Source organism: Piliocolobus tephrosceles, chromosome X (genome assembly GCF_002776525.5).
Source record: "Piliocolobus tephrosceles isolate RC106 chromosome X, ASM277652v3, whole genome shotgun sequence".
NCBI classification, from domain to species: domain Eukaryota; kingdom Metazoa; phylum Chordata; class Mammalia; order Primates; family Cercopithecidae; genus Piliocolobus; species Piliocolobus tephrosceles.
Window position 1 is genome coordinate 91,863,251 of NC_045455.1, and position 21,474 is coordinate 91,884,724.

A 21,474-nucleotide genomic window follows, 5' to 3' on the forward strand; every position below is an offset into this window, starting at 1 on the left:
CGCTGTCTCTCAAATCTTTAGCCCCAACCCTAGGTTCCATTGTCACTACATCCTGTTTGCCTGGCTCCCAAGGAAACTGTAGACAGGGGTTTACTGTGAAGTCTTTTAATTGAAGGATTTAGGGGTGAAGGATTTGTCCTGGGTGTGCTTTGAAGCTATGGCAGGAGCTGGTTTCCAGGACTTGGGGACTGCTGCATGGCCCAGGGAGAGAGGTTACTTGACAGAAGAGAGCTCACACCCTTTCCATTTGTTGATATTCTGATGTGTTTGGTTGTCCAGTCTTGTTCGATTACAGAAGTACTTTTTTTTTGTTTGTTTGTTTTGAGCCAGTCTCGCTGTGTTGCCCAGGCTGGAGTGAAGTGGTGGGATCTTGGTTCACTGCACCTTTCACCTCCGGGGTTCAAGCGATTTTCCTGCCTCAGCCTCAAGAGTAGCTGGGATTACAGGTGTGTGCCACCACACCCAGCTAATTTTTGTATTTTTAGTAGAGACAGGGTTTCACTGTGTTGGCCAGGCTTGTCTCGAACTCCTGATCTCAAGTAATCCACCTGCCTTGGCTTCCCAAAGCGCTGGAATTACAGACGTGAGCCACTGCACCCAGTCAAGAAGTACATATTTGGTCCTTAGGGTTTTCTGGCCTTGTCTTTATACTGAATCACCATATTCTCCTCCAATTGATGGAGCATACTTACTTCCCTCTCCCAAGTAGGAAGAGGCATGCATGACTTCTATCATTCCCTTTTTAACTATGGTAAGAAAGATGGAACAGCTGTAGAACATTCTCTCTATTTACTACTGATGATGAGTTCTGAGTAATAATATTTTTTGCAGGGGAAGGGAGAAGTGGCAATTTAATTATTATCTATTTTTTGGGGCAACTCTAAAATTTAATTCTGTTCTATTCAAGGTATTTAAAATAAGAAGCACACAAGTTTACTTGTTCACGATGTGGCCTTTGAATTGCCTTAATAGATGTCACTTTTTTTTTTTTTTTTTTTTGCAATGTGTATCATCTATACCTATGAGAAATAAACCAAAGGAACAGCCTGAGGTTCCCCCAAGCCTCTAAGCCCCACACACTTTCAAATCACAAGGCAACTTGACTTACCGTGCGGCGATTTCATCAACTCTAAGACTCATGTTCCTGCTTTCAAGGAGCTTGCGGTTGTGATGGGAAGACATTCAGGCTTCAACAATAAAAGATAATATTGCCAAAATAAGTTACAAATATTTTTAACATGTCATAGGATATGTCTGTGTGCATTCTGATCTTACTTTGCTGCTGGCTGTACTTCTTCCAGCAAACTGAGCCACTGATCCTACTTCAGTGCCTCAAAAACCGAGCACAGAACGAAACCGCGGAAGACACTTGTGTTCTGTAACCAGCACGTTCCCTTCTCGGAGGCCACTATAGCTCTTACTGGAGATGCTTCTATGGAATGAAAGTCATTAGAGTTCAAGGAGACATAGGCCCTAGAAATGTCTAGTTCTGCATTTCAATGCACCGTTGAGCTCTAAAAGGGACAACGCACCTGTCCTCTAGGTGTACGCTCTGGAGATACCCTCGTTGGGTTTCTCTACGGGCAGAGCCGCCTCTGCAGACGGGGCGGGGCCTGGCGGGCGGTGCCTGGTGGGCGAGTGGGGCGGGGCGGCTCCTTTGCTGACTGTCTGGATTGGGCAAGACGGAACTTGACTGGGCGGGGCCTGGCGGTAGGGGCGGGGCGACTCCCCAACTAACGGTCCCGGCGGGTGGGCGCGTGCCCGCGGGCGGCGCCTGCAGGGCCCGTGGTGGGCCGGGAGCGCGCCGCCCCCGCCCCCGCCTGCTCCTCGGCCGCCGCGGCTTCCTCCCGCGTTTCCCCCTCGGCGCGGGCTGCTGCGTACCGGGCTGCGCCATGCGGCTGCCGCCCTCCCGGCCCGCGCGTGGCCTGTGGGCGCGGCTGGGCCGGCCGTAATCGGGCGCCGGCGTCAGGGGCGGGCGCGAGTAGCGCCCGAGGCGCCGCGATGGGGGAGAGGTAACGCGGGCCGAGGCCGCGCGGGCGCTGGGCGGGCGGGTGGCCGCCGCGGCCCGGCTGAGCGTCCCTCTGCTTTCCACAGGTGGGTCCGGGTGACCGTGCTCCCCGGCTGCGTGGGCTGCAGGACCGTGGCGGCGCCGGCGTCCTGGACCGTGCGCGACGTGAAGGAACGTATCTTCGCCGAGACTGGCTTCCCGGTGTCGGAGCAGCAGCTGTGGCGCGGCGGCCGCGAGGTAGGCGGCGGCCGGGGGCGCTGGGCTGGGCTCCGCCGCGCGGAGGAACGGCGGGCGTCGGGGGCCCGGGGTGGGAGGCGCAGGTTTCCGCGGGCGGCGCGAGTGACTCCGGCAGCGTGGCCGCCGGTGCCTGTCCTGAGTTGTGGCTTTTCATCACTCGCTGTTTCCATTTGCATCCCCCACCCCCGAACCCCACCATTTCGTCTGAATCTTCACTTTCTGGAATTCAGATAATTGTTTTGGTGGGCATTGGAGTCAGAAGTTTTTTTTAGACATCGTCAGTGAAGTGACTTAATCCTTACTCATTTATTTCTATTTATGTAATAAGTTCAAGTAGAATATTGGTAAATATCTTCACGTTTGATACCTTGCAAGTTTTTCCTCCGTTTTTGATACGGAAATTTAGCACTGAAAGAATCTTCAGACATAATATAGGACCTGTTATCTTGGGGAGTAAGCATACTACAACTTCTAAAGGGCAAGTGATGGGTTGACTTGATAGGTCAGCAAATTTTGGAAAACAAGAATATTTCATATTGTCATGTATTCTTTAAGACTGGTTAAAATTCTGTACCTTTCTTAAAGGGGGAGTACAGTTGAAGACATTTTACTGACAGTTAACTTACTCTTTTAAAACAATTCTTTTATTCTAATAAACATCTTCATGTGATAACATCATTTCCAGCATTTAAAAGAGTCACAAAGAGTTGAACAGATAATACAAGGAATACTTGAGCATATAGGATGACATTTCAAGTGTTGGCTTTCCTTACTACTCTATACAAATATTATTGGTGAAGTAGTTGGCATCTGTGATTTTTCCTGCTTCAGTGTAATCCTGACCTTCTGTGTACTTGAGTCAGTTTTCTAGTCCTTTGCCCTCCGTGACACGCATTTATTATCTGTTTTCATGCTCCTTGGGGGATTGATCATTTCTTCTGATCAGTTCCGCAAGGTGTTCGTTGGCATGCAGACGTTGACTTGATTGAAGGCTTTATTACTTATTTTTACTTTTTTAAAGAGCAGCTTTCTACTGAACATGCTGTAAAAGAGGTTGGGTCCAAAAGTCCAAAGCCATCTCGTCACGAGAGTCCTGAGATTCTTTGCATCCCCTTCCTTCTGCTCAGCTGGAGCAACAGCAGTGGAGGGGCATGACGGCCTGTGCATGAAGCACTGGCCGCTGGAGCAGGTCCTCCAGCCCCTACGTTGCAGAGGAGGCTCCTGATGTTGACATTGGCCAGGGCCTCTGCAAACAAGCCAGGCCAAAAAGGTTCACCATATCCCCTAACTGCCCTCCCTCCCCCCTCCCCCTTCCTCCCCCCTCTCTCCCCCTGCCCCTCCCTCCCCTCTCTCCCCCGTCCCTCCCCCCACTTCCCCCCTTCCCTTCCCCTTCTTTTCCTCCTTTCTTTCTTTCCTTTCTTTTTTTTTTTTCAGACGGAGTCTCGCTCTGTCGCCAGGCTGGAGTGCAGTGGTGCGATCTCGGCTCACTGCAACCTCCACTTCCCAGGTTCAAGCGATTCTCCTGCCCCAGCCTCCCGAGTAGCTGGGACTACAGGCGCGTGCCACCACGCCCAGCTAATTTTTGTATTTTTAGTAGAGATGGGGGGCAGGCGGATGTTCAACGTGTGTTGGCCAGGATGGTCTCCATCTCTTGACCTAATGATCCACCTGCCTCGGCCTCTGGAAGTGCTGGGATTACAGGTGTGAGCCACGGCGCCCAGTCCCCCGACTGCTTTAATGAGGGCATTCATCTTAACCTCCGTGATGGACATCTCATTGTAGTGTAGGATGAGGGCCCAGTGAAGTCTGCAAGCGCTGAGACAGGGGCATTTGAGTGCCGGGCTTATGCTGCTGGACCGGGTGCTAGTTGCTGGATGAAGTGAGGGCCTCACCCCAGCATAGCCTTAGCTTCTTTGGAAGGAATGGACCTCTTGGTGGCAGTTGGAGAGGCTGATTGAGGACTTTAGGCAGACTTGTGAAGGAGCAGTTTGTCATTCTTACTCCTTTCTCTATGCCTGCCCACATCTCTTAACCTTCCTCTCCTGGGTCTATACCCACTTCTTTGGTTCCTCCTCTGGTTCTACTTGGTCATCGTGTCCCCTAGATGTGGTCACACTGAAAGGCTCCGTTGTGGCTAGCCTTGCCATTTAGAAGTGTTTTTGCAGGTGTCCCTGCAAAGCATGGCTATGGGATGGTGAAGGTGACAGGGTGTGTTGACTGGGATGGGGGTGTGGGTAGACAGGGGTCTAAGTAGGACCCTTTTGTCCTGGGATGAGGTAATGAGGTTCTGGACTGTGGCTGTAAAGGTGAAACCGAAGGAAAGGATATACAAGAGATTTGGTAAAAGGCAAAATCGCCACAGTTTGGTACCAAATGGATGTGGAAGAGGGGGATGGGTGTAGAAGAAGTTGGTAGGTCTTGCCAAGGACGTTGGCAAGCTTTGAGTCAGACCAAGAAAATAAGGGTTTTATCATCAGAGATAAGCATATACAGAGGGGGAAGTATGGTGACCAGTTTGCTTCTATATATAGTTCAGCTGTTGGTGAGACATAAAGAAGCATGTAGGAAACTAGGAAATGGAGAGGTGGGTGCCTTAGGTCCTACTTCCTGTCCTGCCTGTGTATATGTAACAGATGCCGAATTAATTCACGTATTGGGGCCTGATTTCCTATTTCTGGTATGAATGGGATAAAGCTAATTCTAACCAATTATAAAGTCTCTGCTAGATAGTGATACTCAGTAGGCAGCTGCAAATCTGGAACTGAAACTCAAGGGAGAGAGGTCAGGCCGGAGGTAGTAACTGATGCTGGGCACATTGCTCCTTCTGTGTTTTGGTAAAATGTGTCGAGAATATGCTTATCATTTTTTGAGCCACTGTGTTACAGACACTGTTCTGTGCATGAGGGATTTGTCCTGGAGTAAGTGTGCCGTGCCACTACTGGACAGCTACGATGTTAATATTTTTTTTTAATTTCTTTTTTTTCCCTCTTAAGGATTGGACTTTAATGTTTATATTTGATTTTAGCCTAATTTGATTCTTGGTGCTTTGAGGGGTGGAGACTGTACGTGAGTTTCTCAGTTACAGTGAGTCTTTGTGCTCTGGCTTTCCCAGATGCTGGTGGTAGTAGTTATGTACTTGGGATATGGGCAAATTCACCATCTCCTTTGGGGTTGGAATGGCAGGGATCCCTTGAAGCTTATCTCGTTTTCTCATGGCATACACTTTATTTATTTAATTTCCCCCAGCATTTTATTTTCTTAGTTGATGCTTCAGGCTTCAGGCCAATAGGGGAGGTATCCCTGGGTAATCACTGGTTGTGGCTAAGGCAGGTGGGTAGATGTAATGGTCGGCAGAGGTCCCAGGCTCGAAGAAGGTGGCTGGGGGAGCCCTCATTTAGATGAGTTGAGGTTTTATCAGGGTGAAGAGTAGAAGCCACCTCAGTTCCCCTGCCAGTCCAGCAGGAAAGCTGTCCACCTCACAGCCTCATTCCTGTCCCAGTGTTCCAGTTATTCAGATCAGATAGGCACCTCTTTTCATCGGTAGGAATGTTGATGTTGCAAGTAGGCATGAATTGTGACTCTGCCTCTCCTGCAGGCCTGAAACTGGGGCGTGTTCCCCTGTGAACCTGCACTCACCCTGGATTGTTCCAGGAAGCCTGTCTATAGGTGCATCCTCTGCTGCCCAGGGTGGAGTGCAGGGCCATGATGTCAGCTCACTGCAGCCCTGAACTCCTGGGCTCAAGCAGTCCTCCTGCCTCAGCCTCCTGAGTAGCTGGGAGTACTGGTGTAAACCACTGCACCCACCTAATTAAAAAATAGAGACAGCATCTCACTGTGTTGCCCAGGCTGGGGCTTTGTTTTAATAATTGTTTAACAATAGAGTGATCATCTGTGATGATGTCATTCAACCAGAGAACAAGAACAGTGTCAGTACTTACCTCTGGGCATCTTCTCCCCAGCCTGTATTCCTGTCTGTCTTCCTTTACCTGTTTGTGCTGATTATTTTCTTGCCTTTTTGGTAGTTGTAATAGTTCTATAAGTGTGCGTGTGTGTGTGTATACTTATGTATGTAGGGATATGTGCTGTGTTTGTATATATGTGCATATATCTTTGTGTGTTAGCCTGAATATGTAACCTAAACAATATGCTGTTTACATTCAGTTGTTTTTAAACTTTATAAGAAACATTCTGTAGGTAGCAACTTACAGCCAGCTTATTTTATGCACTCATATTGTTATTCATCTAAATTTGTGTGCAGTTTAGTTAATTCATTTTTAATTGGTGTATAATAGTCATTAATATGTCACAGGATTTGGGTTGTTTCTAAATTTTTGTTGCGAAGAATGGTCTTCCTGCTGAAGTACCTGCGCAAAGAGTGAACTAGTTTTTATACGCTTGCTTTAAGGTTTAGTGGGAATATGTGCATGAAAGTGCTTTATAATCTGGAACCTGTAACAGCATACTCAGCTTTGTGTTTTAGAGATGGAGACTAGAATGAAGATGATGTACAGAAAGTAAGGAGACCAGATGGGGGATCGTTATAAAAATCCAAGAGATGTTAAGAGTCTGTACATTGGGACATTGTGAAGAGCAAGTTAGATTTGAGAGAGACTGGAGGATGGACATGCCGGGATCCAGAGATTATTAACTGGACTTGTGGTTTGGAGGAAGAGACACATTTTCCCTGTCCTTTCCAGCTGAAATGACTAGGTAGATGGTGACGCTATTAACTGAGATACAGAATAGAGATGGGAGATACACGTTGGAAGGAAAGCGAGTGTGAGTTCACCTTTCGACAGGTTGAGCTTTAGAACCATGGAGGGCATTGGTGTGAGAATGTGGTGGATAGACGGAAGTACTGAATTTTGAAATAGTAAGGAATGGCCTTCACACCCTGCCAGGGAAGGGTCAGTTAGGAAGGTCATCTTTCCAGTGAGCTTTTGAATCATGTTCTGCAGATTGTTGACCTGTGAGAGGTCACTCTGTAGGAACACTGAGGGAGGGACCCTGATGGGGAGAAGGTTGATCTGGCCTCAGATTATTTATGTTATTTTTCCAAAAAGGCACTCTGTTACACTGCTCCCATGGGTTACAGTAACACATGTTGCACCCTGCTTTTATGAGAAACAGAAAAATTGCCAAAAAGAAAGCAAACATCAAGGCATTTTTTAGGAAAGTCAGTTTCAAGGAAGTTATAGACCAAAGCAGCTCAGGGATAGGAAACCTCATTAGTCCCCTCTTTCCGCATCACAAGGTTTTTTTTTTTTTTTTTTTTTTTGGTAGCAGCATCTTTAGCAGTGTTTTCCAAAGTATGTCTAGTACTTTCCCATAGGGTGTTCTTTCATAATAAAATGCTGCTAAAATTTGGGAAATACTATTTAGTATAGTTGTTTCTAAGAAAGTTACCATGCATATGCATATGAATATGTTGAGTTTCCTGAAAACCAACTTATTCCAACTAATTTAAAAACAGAATTTTTTTTTGGTTCTCTAATAAGTGTTGAGGTCTCACAGAGCTTTGTTATGAGCAGTGCACTTTGGAAATGTTGATCAGAAGAATGATTTTGTTTATGTTAATGATCCCAATTCATCATTTAAAATTTAAATTATATTAATGGAGAAATATATGTATTTTTATCTATTTGTAATTAACGAAAAATATTTTAATCCCTTAAATTTTTAAACAAAGATTTTGACTAAATCTCTGTTCTCTGGAATATTCACTTCTCCAGACAACTTCCTTCATGTTAAGAAGATTTAACAAGCATTACTTAAGTGAAAAAATTTAAGATAATGTTTTGAATTTACAGTATTAGAGACTATATTGCTTTTCATACATTTTCTTTTGTTTTTGTTTTCAGTTACCTGACTGGATCAAGATTGGAGATCTGACTTCCAAAAATTGTCATCTTTTTGTAAACCTTCAATCAAAAGGCTTAAAAGGGGGAGGTATAATATTGACTTTACCAGAAGTATGTGCCATGTTGGGTTGCATAAAGATTGAGTTTGTTTGGTTGGTTGGTTTTTGAAACTGAGTCTCGCCCTGTTGCCCAGGCTGGAGTGCAATGGTGCAATCTCGGCTCACCACAACCTCTGCCTCCTGGGTTCAAGAGATTCTCGTGCCTCAGCCTCTGTTCACGTGATTCTCGTGAACCTCACAAGTAGCTGGGATAACAGGTGCCTGCCACCACGCCCAGCTAATTTTTGTATTTTTAGTACAGGCGGGGTTTTACCATGTTGGCCAAAGCAGCTGGTCTCGAACTCCTGACCTCAAGTGATCCCCCCTCTTTGGCCTCCCAGAGCATTGGGATTACAGGCGTGAGCCACCGCGCCTGGCCAAGGTTGAGTCTTAACAAAGCAGGGAGTAGAATGGTGGTTGCCAGAGGGTGGTTGCCAGGGAGAAATGGGGAGGCGTTGGCCAAAGGTACAAAGTTTGCTATACGAATAAAGAAGATCTGGAGATCTACTATACAATACAGGGCCCATGAGTAACACTACTGTGTTGTATTCTTAAAAACTTACTAAGTGGGTAGGGTAGATCTGATATTAATTACTCGTACCATAAAGGTTTTAAAAAGCACAACAGAGGAGATGGGAGGAAACTTTTGGAGACGATGGATAAGTTCATGGCACTGACAATGATAGTTTGATGGTTTCATGGTACATACTTATCTCCAAATGCATCAAGTTGCAAAATAAATATTTACAGCACTTTGTATGTCAGTCGTACTCAATAAAGCTGTTTTAAAGATTATGTTTTAAAAATGAAAGAAATCATATCCCATTGGGATACAGTGAGGGGACATCAGGGCCAGAGGAAGACAAGCATGGATGGAGCTAGTTGAGTTATAAGAATGCGTGGGGGCTGGACATGGTGGCTCATACTTGGAATCCCAGCACTTTGGGAGGCCAACGTGGGCGGATCACGAGGTCAGGAGATCCAGGCCATCCTGGCTAACATGGTGAAACCCTGTCTCTACTAAAAATACAAAAAATTAGCCAGGTGTAGTGGCATACACCTGTAATCCCAGCTACTCGGGAAGCTGAGGCAGAAGAATCACTTGAACCTCGAAGGCAGAAGTTGCACTGAGCTGAGATCGCGCCATTGCACTCCAGCCCAAGAGACAGCGCAAGACACTGTCTCAAAAAAAAAAAAAAAGAACAAAAAAGAATGGGATAGGCTGTACGGTGACTCATGCCTGTAAGGAGGGCAGATCACAAGGTCAGGAGATCGAGACCATCCTGGCTAACACGGTAAAACCCCGTCTCTACTAAAAAATACAAAAAATTAGCCAGGCGCGGTGGCGGGCACTTGTAGGTAGTCCCGGCTACTTGGGAGGCTGAGGCAGGAGAATGGCGTCAACCTGGGAGGGGGAGCTTGCAGTGAGCTGAGGTCGCGCCGCTGCACTCCAGCCTCCTGGGCGAGAGCGCCGGCCTCCATCTCAAAAAAAAAAAAAAAAAAAAAAAAAATGGGTGGGATAGAAGTCTGTGGAAACAGAGTTTTGTTTGAATTTGGTCTCAATATGTGGTTGTACTAAAATGATGCAAATATATTTATAGTGACAATTTTGCTTTTTTTAAGCAGATACTTCTTTATACTGATAAACGGATTTTGGAAATGCTGTGTATCTGAGGCATTACTTCCCGTTTTCGTATTCTTCCTACAGCCTCCAGTCACCTGTCTGAAGGTGACCTGGTTAATTGGACTAAGAATATCTAGTTTAGGCAAGGCCTGAAGGTACTTGTAGTGCACAGCCATTGAGCCTGTGACTGCTGAATTTCAGAACAGACAGAACAGCGGTTGCATTTGAGACTATTAAGAATGTGATAATAGGCACCCCTATCTCTGGCTTATTATTTAATGGCAAAGCAGCCACAAAATAACATCATTTATTTTATTTGCTTTGGAAAATAGCAACACTCCTCCCCACTGCACCATGCTCCTTGTTTTTGAATTAATAGTTATTATATTTTTGAACATTTTTTGAGACCTTATTTGTAATTCAGTTAAAAAATCTTGAGGCCGGGCGCGGTGGCTCACGCCTGTAATCCCAGCACTTTGGGAGGCTGAGACGGGCGGATCACAAGGTCAGGAGATCAAGACCATTCTGGCTAACATGGTGAAACCCCGTCTCTACTGAAAATACAAAAAAATTTGCTGGGTGTGGTGGCGGGCACCTGTAGTCCCAGCTACTCGGGAAGCTGAGGCAGGAGAATGGCGTGAACCCGGGAGGCGGAGCTTGCAGTGAGCTGAGATGGCACCACTACACTCCATCCAGCCTGGGTGTCAGAGCGAGACACCGTCTCAAAAAAAAAAAAAACACACAAGAGATTTGATAAAATTGAGTCTGCTTTACTTTCTGCTGAATTGCTTCATCAGGTAGATTTCTGTACCAGGGTGCTGCAGTGAGATACAGGCAGCCGTAACTTGTATAGTTATACTATGTCTCGGATTCAAGTTACATGTTGGTGACAGGTCATGGGATTTTTTTTCTAACTCACTTAAAATGTGTTCTGTATTTTAGGTCGATTTGGTCAGACAACTCCACCACTTGTTGATTTTCTCAAGGACATTTTGAGAAGATATCCAGAAGGAGGACAGATTCTTAAGGTGGGGCACATGTCGTGTTCATGTGTTATTTACTTTGACAAAAATGAGATGAAGTAAGTTTACTTGGAAGTCCTGTTACTGTTTAAATTTTTAAAATGTTGTCTCGACTCAAATGGCTGTATTATACTTCTGTGGCTGCAGTGTATAGCAGTGTGTATAGCAGTGTATAGCTCCATTTGAGAATGGAGTTGATACAAATATGTGAGGTTTTCTGGGGCAAAGAAATGCACTAAGCTACTGGGTGCTGTAATCAGCAGTGTCGCTCCAGGAATGTTCTGTGTAGATCATTGTGCAGGGCATTACACGTCAACCAACCAACCAACCAGCCAGTCAGTCAACCAACCAGCCAGCCAAATACATTCTACAATTAGAGGCTTGAATGTGTGCCTATCAGACTCCTGATTTTAGAGATTTGCTTTTTTGGGAGGGTTTATTTAATAGGATAATTATTTTATTTACTTATTTCTTTCCATAATATGTTTTTTAGTTTGATTATACTCTTTAAAAAACAGGCTGGGTGCAGTGGCTCATGCCTGTAATCCCAGCACTTTGGGAGGCTGAGGCGGGTGGATCACCTGAGGTCAGGAGTTCGAGACCAGCCTGGCCAACTTGGCGAAACCCTGTCTCTATTAAAAGTACAAAAATTAGCCAGGCATGGTGGCGGCTGCCTGTAATCCTAGCTACTCAGGAGGCTGAGGCAGGAGAATCGCTTGAGCACAGAGGCGGAGGTTGCAGTGAGCCAAGACCGTACCATTGCATTCCAGCCTGGGTGACAAGAGCCAGACTCCATCTCAAAAAACAAACAAACAATAAAACAACAGAAAAAGAAAAACCAGTAATCATCAAAGAAAGCAATAATGGGAGATACTGCAAAAATTAGATTTTGTGTTTAATAAGAAGCTTCCTCAATTGTCAGAGTGGATCAGTTGTTACACATTTTCCTTCTCATTAGCTTGCTTAGTGTTTATTACCTTCAGTATCTTGGCCCTTGTTATATTTTCTAGTTTAGGTTGTAAACTGTTAGGGAATCAGGACTGGGTCTCTTTAACTTGAGAGAGTCTTGCCCAGGTAGACACTCCCTGAGGACTGTTGTGTCTTCAGTGATCGTGGTAAGACTGGGTTGTTGGATTAGTCCGTCTTTCAGCATCGGCACCAGTGGTCACAGAAAGCGAATTTAAAAACAGTTTTTATATTGACTTATTAGGAAAGTGAGGGTGGAATACTCATTGCTATGAGGTGGTTTTGGGGTAGAAAGAAGTGAATAGAATAAATTTAAAATAAAGGTATAGTGGTAACAGGAGTAGGTTGTCATCTGTTCAGAAGTGAGCAAGTGTGATCCTTGCTGAGAAATGAGAAAGGTCTTTGGCAAACAGCTGAGGGCTACACCTTCCACTTTGCTTCTTATAGCTATATTTGTATTGTAGCCAGTTAATGTAATCTTTGTTCCTTGGAATGTTGTTGTAGAATTAGACTGTTTTAGATTTAATAGGAGTCTTGGAAATCACCAAGACCTACACCACCACCTTCTATGGTGTTTGTGTTTCATGAAACAGAGATCTTAGTGACTTGCCCAATAGCAAATACAAAATGTGGTGTTGGTGTATCTCAGAGTTAGTTTACAAATAATCTGTCAGGATTACGATTTAGGGGAAAAGCTTACCATCCTATTTTTTGTTCAATTTGAGAATGAGTGGAACCTGGGACTTGGATTTTATCTTTAGTTTTCTACCTCTCTGCTCCCTAAAGTACACATAAATAACAAATAGATACCTGAATGAAAACAAAGTCGAACATCTAAAGTGCTATCATTTTGTAAGTTAACATTGTGTTTCACTACCTATTTAATTCTTATTTCCATCCTTCATGTTATCATAATATCCTAATGTAAATAAGATTGTTAATTTTTAGGGATTCTCTGGCATTGAATGAGGCCTAAAAAATTAAAATCCCATGAGAAATAGTGAGTTACGTAACAAGGTAACAAGGAGGAATCAGTAGCTGATCATGAGGTTGTAGGAGGCATGGCTTAGCTGTTCATGTTTGGGGTGGAACAGCTGGTGGGTACCACACTCCAGCCCTTTGGAATGCACTAGGTGAACTGAACACAATCTCAGAACAGACTTTTCACTTCTGCTCCCTCACTCTCCTCGTGGTTATTTTGTTTCATGTGGACATCGTATCACCTCTCTATTCTGATGTCAGTGTTGACACTGCTGTAGTATCAGTTAAAGTTCTCTTCAGTTTTTGCCCATCTGTACTTCCAATTTAGTGATCCCAGTGCTCTGGGGAAGTAAAAAAGCTCCTTTGATGATCATGGGGTTGGATCTAGGAGCTGATTCTTGTTTCAGATTCTGGAGCTCCCTTCAAACTGACCAGAGCCCCGCGTGATTTTGGTAGGTGTGCAGAAGTGATTGGGGGTTGTTAGGATTGGAAATTTTGTTGAGGCAAATCTTGCAGTTGGCCCTTTCCTTTTTATATTACGGGGAACTAGTCAGCCTTCCACTAACCCACCATTCACCAAACAAATGATAGTGCTTCTTCTTCATGAAAGGAATGAGTCAGTCCTGATCATCCAGAAGCTTTCAGCTTAGTGCAGGAAAAAGACACGTTCATCTCTCAGGCTCTCAAGAAAGCAGCCAATTGAAGGGTACATATAGATTGCTGCTGTTTGGTTTTATTGTTTTTCTATGAAAAGGTAAGTCTGGTAAGCAAATGATAAAAAAAAGGTCTATTTTTGGCAGCCACTCAAGCTTAGGTTACCTGCCACACAGGACAATATGTACAGCTTTTGGAAATAGAATAATTTCCTTTGAACAAAACCTTTGGGTAGATTGTAAATATGAGACAGTTATAAATAGGGCCCAGGATTAATTTGCTAAGTGATAGCAAATTAAAAGGCAAAATTTAAGTTCAAATAATTGGAGAAGGACTTTTCAACCATACTGTCATATGTATGTAACAATTACTTTCAGTAGTAGCCTCACTAGATCTTAAAGGTAATGTTGCAAATAGTGGGTTTCCTTTATTTAAGTATATTAACTTTTTAAATATTGTAGATAAATATAAAGATGGACAGTAGAATTACTCTGTTATTAATTACCATTTTTTGGTATATTTTTTGGTTAGGAATTAATTCAGAATGCAGAAGATGCTGGGGCAACAGAAGTTAAATTTTTATATGACGAAACTCAATACGGAACAGAGTCTCTTTGGTCAAAAGATATGGCACCATATCAGGGTAAGAATCAATAATTAGGAATAAGTTTTATTGTATGCACTAACAGGCAGTTTTTAATGATTAATAATGCGTTGTTTAATGAACAGTCTAATTATCATTTGTACTTTTTGGCATGTTTATGTCCACTTCTTCAGATGTTTTTCTCTGCTTTGGGTGGGAAGGTGTCTCCACCAGTTAGTATTTTTAGAGAACAAAGAATAAAATCTGAAAACTCAAAACAAAATGACAAGCATTGTAATGACCAAAGCCTCTTATTCTAGTCAAACAACAGTAGAATAAAGGGACGCCATTTATGTACAGTAACACTTTCCTGCATTTGGAAAGATGTTGTGAAAGGCCATGCTTTTGTGTATTTTCTGCTTTAGGGGTACCCTTGACATTGGTTGGAAGTTGTGTCATATGCTCATACTGATTATAGTAACAGTAATGATAGCTGATGTTTTTAGGGGTCTGCTCTGCTGGTTCTGTGCTGAGCCCCGTATTTGTGCTGTCTCATTGGGTGCCCAGCACGTTTGCGGCGGACAGCCCTTCTTATCCTTATTGTGCAGATGAGGAAATGTTGCCTTGATGGCTTTCGTTTCTGGAAGTGCTGTGGCTGTGACTGGAGAGCTGGGCCTGACATCCTGACTGCAGAGTCCCCACTCCACTGTGTGACTGCCCTTTCTGGGAAGCCTTTGCAGCCTCGACTGTCTGCATATTCCAACTTTAACTATTTTAAAAATAGTAGTCATGCCATTTTTGTAAAACGAACTAGGTCACATCCCCATGGCTGTCCTTGAACTGATAGGAGCATGAGGAGAGGCTTCTGGGAGTGCTGGGAGTGCCCTGTCTACCTCAAGTGGATGGAGATGACACAGGTTCATCTGCGTTGTAGGAGTTCATCAAGCTGCAGCCTCAAGATCATCATACTTTATTGTGTATATATTATACTTCAGTACCTTTTTGAATGAAAAATATTAATCGTCTTTAAAGTGTGACGAGTGAATATAGTTGAATATATTCAAAGAATGTTAGAAATTCTGAAGGTAGGTCTCACAAAATGGATTTCCAAAAATACTTTGTGCAGACATATTTTGTAAATATTACTTTTTGAAGGAACTGCTTTGGAGATAGGTGGTATAATTTTACATAGGTGGTATAATTGCAGTATTATTTAAACATTTGTCACATTAATGGGTTTTAAAATCAAACAGGTAGTGCCTCATATAACAATCTAGAGGCTGATAAAAAAAAAAACTTCAAACACTTACAAGGTGATTATTAATCTTACTAAAGGATTATTTTTCACCTTATAAAATAAGATTTCAATTGTGCATATTTAAGGCATACAACGTTATAAGATATATGTGTGTGTGTATAGTAAAATGGTTGTGTATATATTGAAACAAATTAACATATCTCACATAGTTTCTTTAGATAGCAAGTTTCCATAATAAATTTCTTTCTTTCTTTCTTTTTTTTTTTTAATTGAGACAGAGTCTTGCTCTGTTGCCCAGGCTGGAGTACAGTGATGTAGTCTCGGCTCACTAAAGCCTCCGCCTCTCGGGTTCAAGCAATTCTCCTGTCGCAGCCTCCCAAGTAGCTGGGATTACAGGTGCGCACTACCATGCCCAGCTAATTTTTTGTATTTTTTAGTAGAGATGGGGTTTTGCCATGTTGGCCTGGCTGGTTTCGAACTCTTGACCTCTGGTGATCTACACGCCTTGGCCTCTCAAAGTGCTAGGACGCTGGGATTACAAGCATGAGCCACTGTGCCCATATTTTCATATGTTTCATGAAATATATGAAATATTTTATATTTATTTGGTAAATATTTTTCCATTTATCAAAAAAAGATTTAAATATACTATTTAGAACAAATTTCACATAGAGTAGTAACAGATTGATTTTCTTGTTTGCCTTATGTTTTTGGGCATCTGAGTAACCTTTAATTTTTCCTTTATGGATTTTTGGCCAACAATACTATGTTTCTTCTGCTGCTAGTTTTTACTTCAGTGTGTGTCTTTATTTGTATTGTAAAAACAGTACGGAATTCACTCTATCCACTTCTATTTTCCCTTCCAATAAGAGATTTTGTATAGAGATTTCTTGAGATAGAACAGAACACCCTGGCCTCTGTTTCTGAATACCTGCCTGCGCATTTTCACACCTAGGGCCAGCTCTCTATGTGTACAACAACGCGGTGTTCACCCCAGAGGACTGGCACGGCATTCAGGAAATAGCAAGAAGTAGGAAAAAGGATGATCCTCTGAAGGTCGGAAGATTTGGAATTGGGTTTAATTCTGTCTATCATATAACAGGTAGAGTATTAGGCTTTTCAGTCTTGGTATTAGAAAATATTTTATCTTACATTCTGTAATGTGTTTGTTTAACTTCAGAGGTGATACTGTTTAAAAGCCGTCTGACCCAAATTCTTCTGTCAGTAGCCGGAGGTATGTCAATGAAATATCAGTGCATATTGAATTTTCTGAAATTACCACAGTAACAATACCAAAGTTTTACTTCATCATGTGATGCCAAAAGGTAACATCATCATGATCCAGTGGAATCAGTATATTAAGCCATTTGATGTGAAATTGGAAATACAGCTTTTGAACACAAAATTTTTACTATGAAAAATTTCAAAACTGCGACTCTTCAAGAGTCAAACTGAGTATCACAGATCTTCTTGTACATGTTCTAAATATCAGAAGGTTAAACAGGAAGGTATATCTAATGGTATTGAATAACTGAGAAAGTGAAAATCTTTGAGGTGGTTTTGGTATCTCTTAGTTTCCTCTCTCATTCTACCCTTTTTAGACTTACAAGCATTCTAAAGATTACTTTGAAATCATTTTTCATCTAGAAAGAATATGAGGTTTCTGGTTCCTAGTTATAATAGGAAATACTTAACTCTTAGTGTAGACATCTCTAGGAGTATATGGCTCTTGTAGAATCAAAGCTCTTAGTACTTACTATAGTTTTGTGATAAAAAATTGTGGATAAAAAAATGGAATTGGTCCTTTTAGTTTCCAACTGTGTCTTGCAGAAGGAAAGATTGCACAGGCAGGGCTATCACTGTAGCCAAGATGACCGTATACTTTATTATTCATACTGGGACACCTGTGAGAGTGAAGGAGGGTGGTACTCTTCTCAGACAACTGGCCGGAATTGGAACTGCCCTGGGCACGTGGGAAGTAGGGTCATCCCAACTGTAGCCAAATTTTAGTAAGCCTGTTGCATTTACATTCATATGTATATATTCGATTAAATACTATTGACTAAATTACAAATCATATAATAAAAATTTATATATTAAAATGTGACTATTATCTATGAACAGTAATACTCATGTGTCCACCTCTTTGCAAGTTATCCCTCAAGTCAGTGCCATGTAGTGGTTTGTAAATGATGTGGGACACAGATGTGAGTAGCAAAAGCCTGGAGGCTTAAGCAGGAATGAACTGTGGCGTGAGGGCCCAGCTAATTGCCCAGCACCTGCATCTCAGTGTGGTTTTGATTGCTCATTGAGAATAAGCACATTTGTGTGGAACATTAACTGGAGGACTGTTCTCTAATCCGAGGATTTGAGAAGATCATAGGTCATAGGTCATGCTTTTATCTTGTCAGGAGCCACTGGCTTGATTTCATTCGTGGGGGTGCGACTCTGTGCCTTGGGAGCAGGGGTGATTATTCCCTAGACCCCACTAGCGATGGATTTAGCCACGTGGTTGGTGGACATAACATTTGCTAACTTAAAATACCCACAAGCTTAGGAGTTGGTGATTGTGACAGCTGAAGCTGTGCCTGACAACCATAGATATTAAAGATTGACTTCACTGGAGTTGCATCTTGCAGGAAGCTGAGGTGCTAAGTAAGCATGTGAGGCACACACATCACATCACCCTTGGGAGATCCTCACCAAAGCACGTGGGGGAGGAGTTTCTCTCACCACAGTGGGTCTCACACATCTGGTTTTTCTGCCAGTTTTTGAATACTGCTCTGCCTTTGGTTGAGGAACAGGCGAAGCAGTTGGTATCAATTTAGAGGCCATGTTATACAAAAGATGAGTATCTTTCAATACTGTCATTAGGCTCCATGTGGTGCGATGCTCCCAGCATGAGAAGTGCTTCCGCTCCAGAGGCAGAGAGGTTGAGACACTAGAGGGAACGGACCTCGTGAGCGTCAGAGCAGGCGCTCACTGAGCAACACAGTGGGCAGAGCCGCCCGTGTTGTACTGCTCTCTCCCCCTTCTCACAGAGTCTCTGCGGAATTTGTAAAGTTGAGCATAGGATGCAGCCCTGTTCTGCTGCATTGGCCTCACATGGTGGTGGGAGCTAAGTGTAGATATCCAAATACTCTGCCCATCTTTTGTGTAGCCAGTTTCTGAAGATGTCTCCTAGGTTTTCACAATAATCATGCAAAGTCTCTATGCCTGGCATTTGTTACTGGATTGAACCAAAGAGAAATCATTTTTCATATTCAGAGAATTACATTTCTGAAGGTAAATTAAGTTTGTGTTTAGATAAATCTGTTTTAGCCTTTTAATGACTCATGCTTTTTCGTACAAATATTTATTGTAATTGTAATCATAACTGTCCCTAAAATTTCAGAGTTGATCATGACTTAAATTTTTCTTTACAGATGTTCCTTGTATCTTTAGTGGTGACCAGATCGGGATGCTAGATCCTCATCAAACACTTTTTGGCCCACATGAATCAGGCCAATGTTGGAATCTCAAAGATGACAGCAAAGAAATTAGTGAACTTTCAGACCAATTTGCACCATTTATTGGCATTTTTGGAAGCACCAAGGAAACGTTTATAAACGGCAATTTTCCAGGAACATTTTTCCGTTTCCCTCTTCGCCTACAACCTTCACAACTTAGTAGTAACCTCTACAATAAGCAGAAGGTTCTTGAGTTGTTTGAGTCTTTTAGGGCAGATGCAGACACAGTGCTGCTCTTTCTGAAAAGTGTGCAGGATGTTTCCTTGTATGTCCGAGAGGCTGACGGAACAGAGAAACTGGTGTTTAGAGTGACTTCGAGTGAGAGTGAGGCACTGAAACAGGAGCGGCTGAATTCTGTAAAGATTCTGGGAACTGCTATAAGTAACTATTGTAAAAAGACTCCAAGCAATAACATCACCTGTGTAACATATCATGTCAATATTGTTTTAGAAGAGGAGAGTACTAAGGATGCACAGAAAACATCTTGGTTGGTGTGTAACAGTGTGGGTGGGCGAGGGATCAGTAGTGAGCTTGACTCTTTAGCTGATGAACTGAAATTTGTCCCAGTCATTGGAATAGCCATGCCTTTATCAAGCAGAGAGGATGAAGCAAAAGGAGCAGCGTCTGATTTCTCAGGAAAAGCATTTTGTTTTCTTCCTTTACCGCCTGGTGAGGAAAGCAGCACAGGACTCCCAGTTCACATCAGTGGGTTCTTTGGCCTCACTGATAACCGCAGGAGCATAAAATGGAGAGAGCTGGACCAGTGGAGAGACCCGGCAGCCTTATGGAATGAGTTTCTGGTCATGAATGTTGTCCCCAAAGCTTATGCTACTCTGATCTTAGATTCAATAAAACGTCTGGAGATGGCAAAGAGCTCTGATTTCCCCTTGTCAGTTGATGTTATCTATAAGCTTTGGCCCGAGGCGAGCAAAGTCAAGGCGCACTGGCAGCCAGTGTTAGAGCCTCTATTCAGCGAGCTGCTGCAGAATGCAGTGATTTATTCCATTAGCTGTGACTGGGTCAGGTTGGAGCAGGTGTACTTCTCAGAACTTGATGAAAATTTAGAATACACAAAAACCGTGCTCAACTACCTCCAGAGCTCAGGGAAGCAGATTGCCAAGGTACCAGGGAATGTGGATGCTGCTGTTCAGCTCACGGCTGCCTCTGGCACAACACCTGTGAGGAAGGTGACGCCCGCGTGGGTGCGGCAGGTGCTGCGGAAGTGTGCACACCTGGGCAGTGCTGAAGAAAAGCTTCACCTTCTAGAATTTGTGCTTTCTGACCAAGCCTACAGTGAGCTGCTTGGGCTGGAGTTGCTCCCTTTACAAAATGGCAATTTTGTCCCCTTCTCCTCATCTGTATCAGACCAAGATGTCATTTATATTACCTCAGCAGAATATCCAAGGTAGGGTTCCCCTTCTAACCCTCCTGCTCACTCTTGGGGTTCCCCTGCTCCTGCTCAGCGTGAGAGTCCTCTGTTGTGAAATTCAATGGTTTTCTATGTCGATTTTATAGTTAGGAAGACTTTTGCAGCAATGCATTGTTAAAATACCAACGGATGCCTTTTGTATTCTAAAGTGAAAAAGTATTCAAATGTTTATCAGTTAAAAAGTTATCTAAGCAGTTGTTTTTCTTGGAAATTTCAATAACAACACTGAAAACAATGTTTATAAAGTGCAAATAATGACAAGGCCAGATTAGTAACTAATGAATTATTTTGATGATATTTAAATCAATGAAAAATAGTATATTCTTTATAAATGAGGGTGTGTACTGACATTTCAGGACATAAAATTAATTTTACTGTAAGATATTAAGAATATTTCTGAATTTGAGTAAGGTACGTGATGCCCTCACATTTTAAAGCAAAGTCTAGCTAATATTTGATCAAAAATATTGTAATTTGATTTTACGTGTGCATTATAATTTATGTAAAATAAAATAGCTTAACTGACTTGAAAATATGTGATTGATTTTTTAAAATCTTGGAATCATCGGAAGATTCTGATAATTGCTGTTCTTTTCCCTTTTCAGGTCCCTTTTCCCAAGTCTTGAAGGAAGATTTATTTTGGATAACTTGAAACCTCACCTTCTAGCTGCTTTAAAGGAAGCTGCCCAAACCCGAGGTATTATAGTTTAGTATTCTTTTAAATAAACTTCTTTATAAAAATAGAAGTTTTAAAAAAGTTTTCTGTTACTCATTTTAGACCTATAAATCAATAGTTTCTTATGGTTCAACCTGATATACTTTTTGTGTTTTAAGATGTTTCAGTTACCAGAATGGCATCTAAGAGATGCCATCTAAAAGAATCGAAAGGTGATAAGTGTATTTAAAAATCTGTCCTGTCATGTCATGATGGTGTAGTCAACGTCTTATACCTGCATGGTGCTTTACAGTTTATCCGGTGCTTCCCCATTTCTTTTTTCATTTGAGCCTCCCTCATAACTTGTAGCTCATTTGGTAATGACAGTGATTATTAAACTTCACAGACGAGGAGAGAAAGGTTAAGATCAAGGCCGCCAGCCACGTGCAGGGAGGTCAGGTCTTCCACTTGCCCTGCCCTTGCTCTGTTTCTGACAGCACTGCCCCTCCGTGGTTTTATGTAGTTACGATGCTGGGTTTGCATTAGGCTGGATCAGCTCCTGGTTTTATGTAGTTACGATGCTGGGTTT

The 21,474-nt window shown here is 42.8% G+C and overlaps 1 protein-coding gene across 2 annotated transcripts in view; it reads left to right on the forward strand.

The window, feature by feature from the left end:
• Positions 1-21,474, forward strand: part of SACS (sacsin molecular chaperone) — a 94,450-nt gene that overhangs the window by 48,175 nt on the left and 24,801 nt on the right. The window contains exons 1-8 of one of the 2 annotated variants that reach the window (XM_023190278.2): positions 1,740-2,012; positions 2,095-2,245; positions 8,107-8,194; positions 10,771-10,856; positions 13,983-14,094; positions 16,248-16,394; positions 18,718-20,206; positions 20,836-20,927. In XM_023190278.2, coding sequence (XP_023046046.2) covers positions 2,002-2,012; positions 2,095-2,245; positions 8,107-8,194; positions 10,771-10,856; positions 13,983-14,094; positions 16,248-16,394; positions 18,718-20,206; positions 20,836-20,927 — 2,176 coding nt within the window. In that variant the 5' untranslated portion in view covers positions 1,740-2,001. Of the gene's footprint in view, positions 1-1,739; positions 2,013-2,094; positions 2,246-8,106; positions 8,195-10,770; positions 10,857-13,982; positions 14,095-16,247; positions 16,395-18,717; positions 20,207-20,835; positions 20,928-21,474 lie in introns of those variants that run through there. The other variant, XM_023190277.2, reaches the window with a different exon arrangement.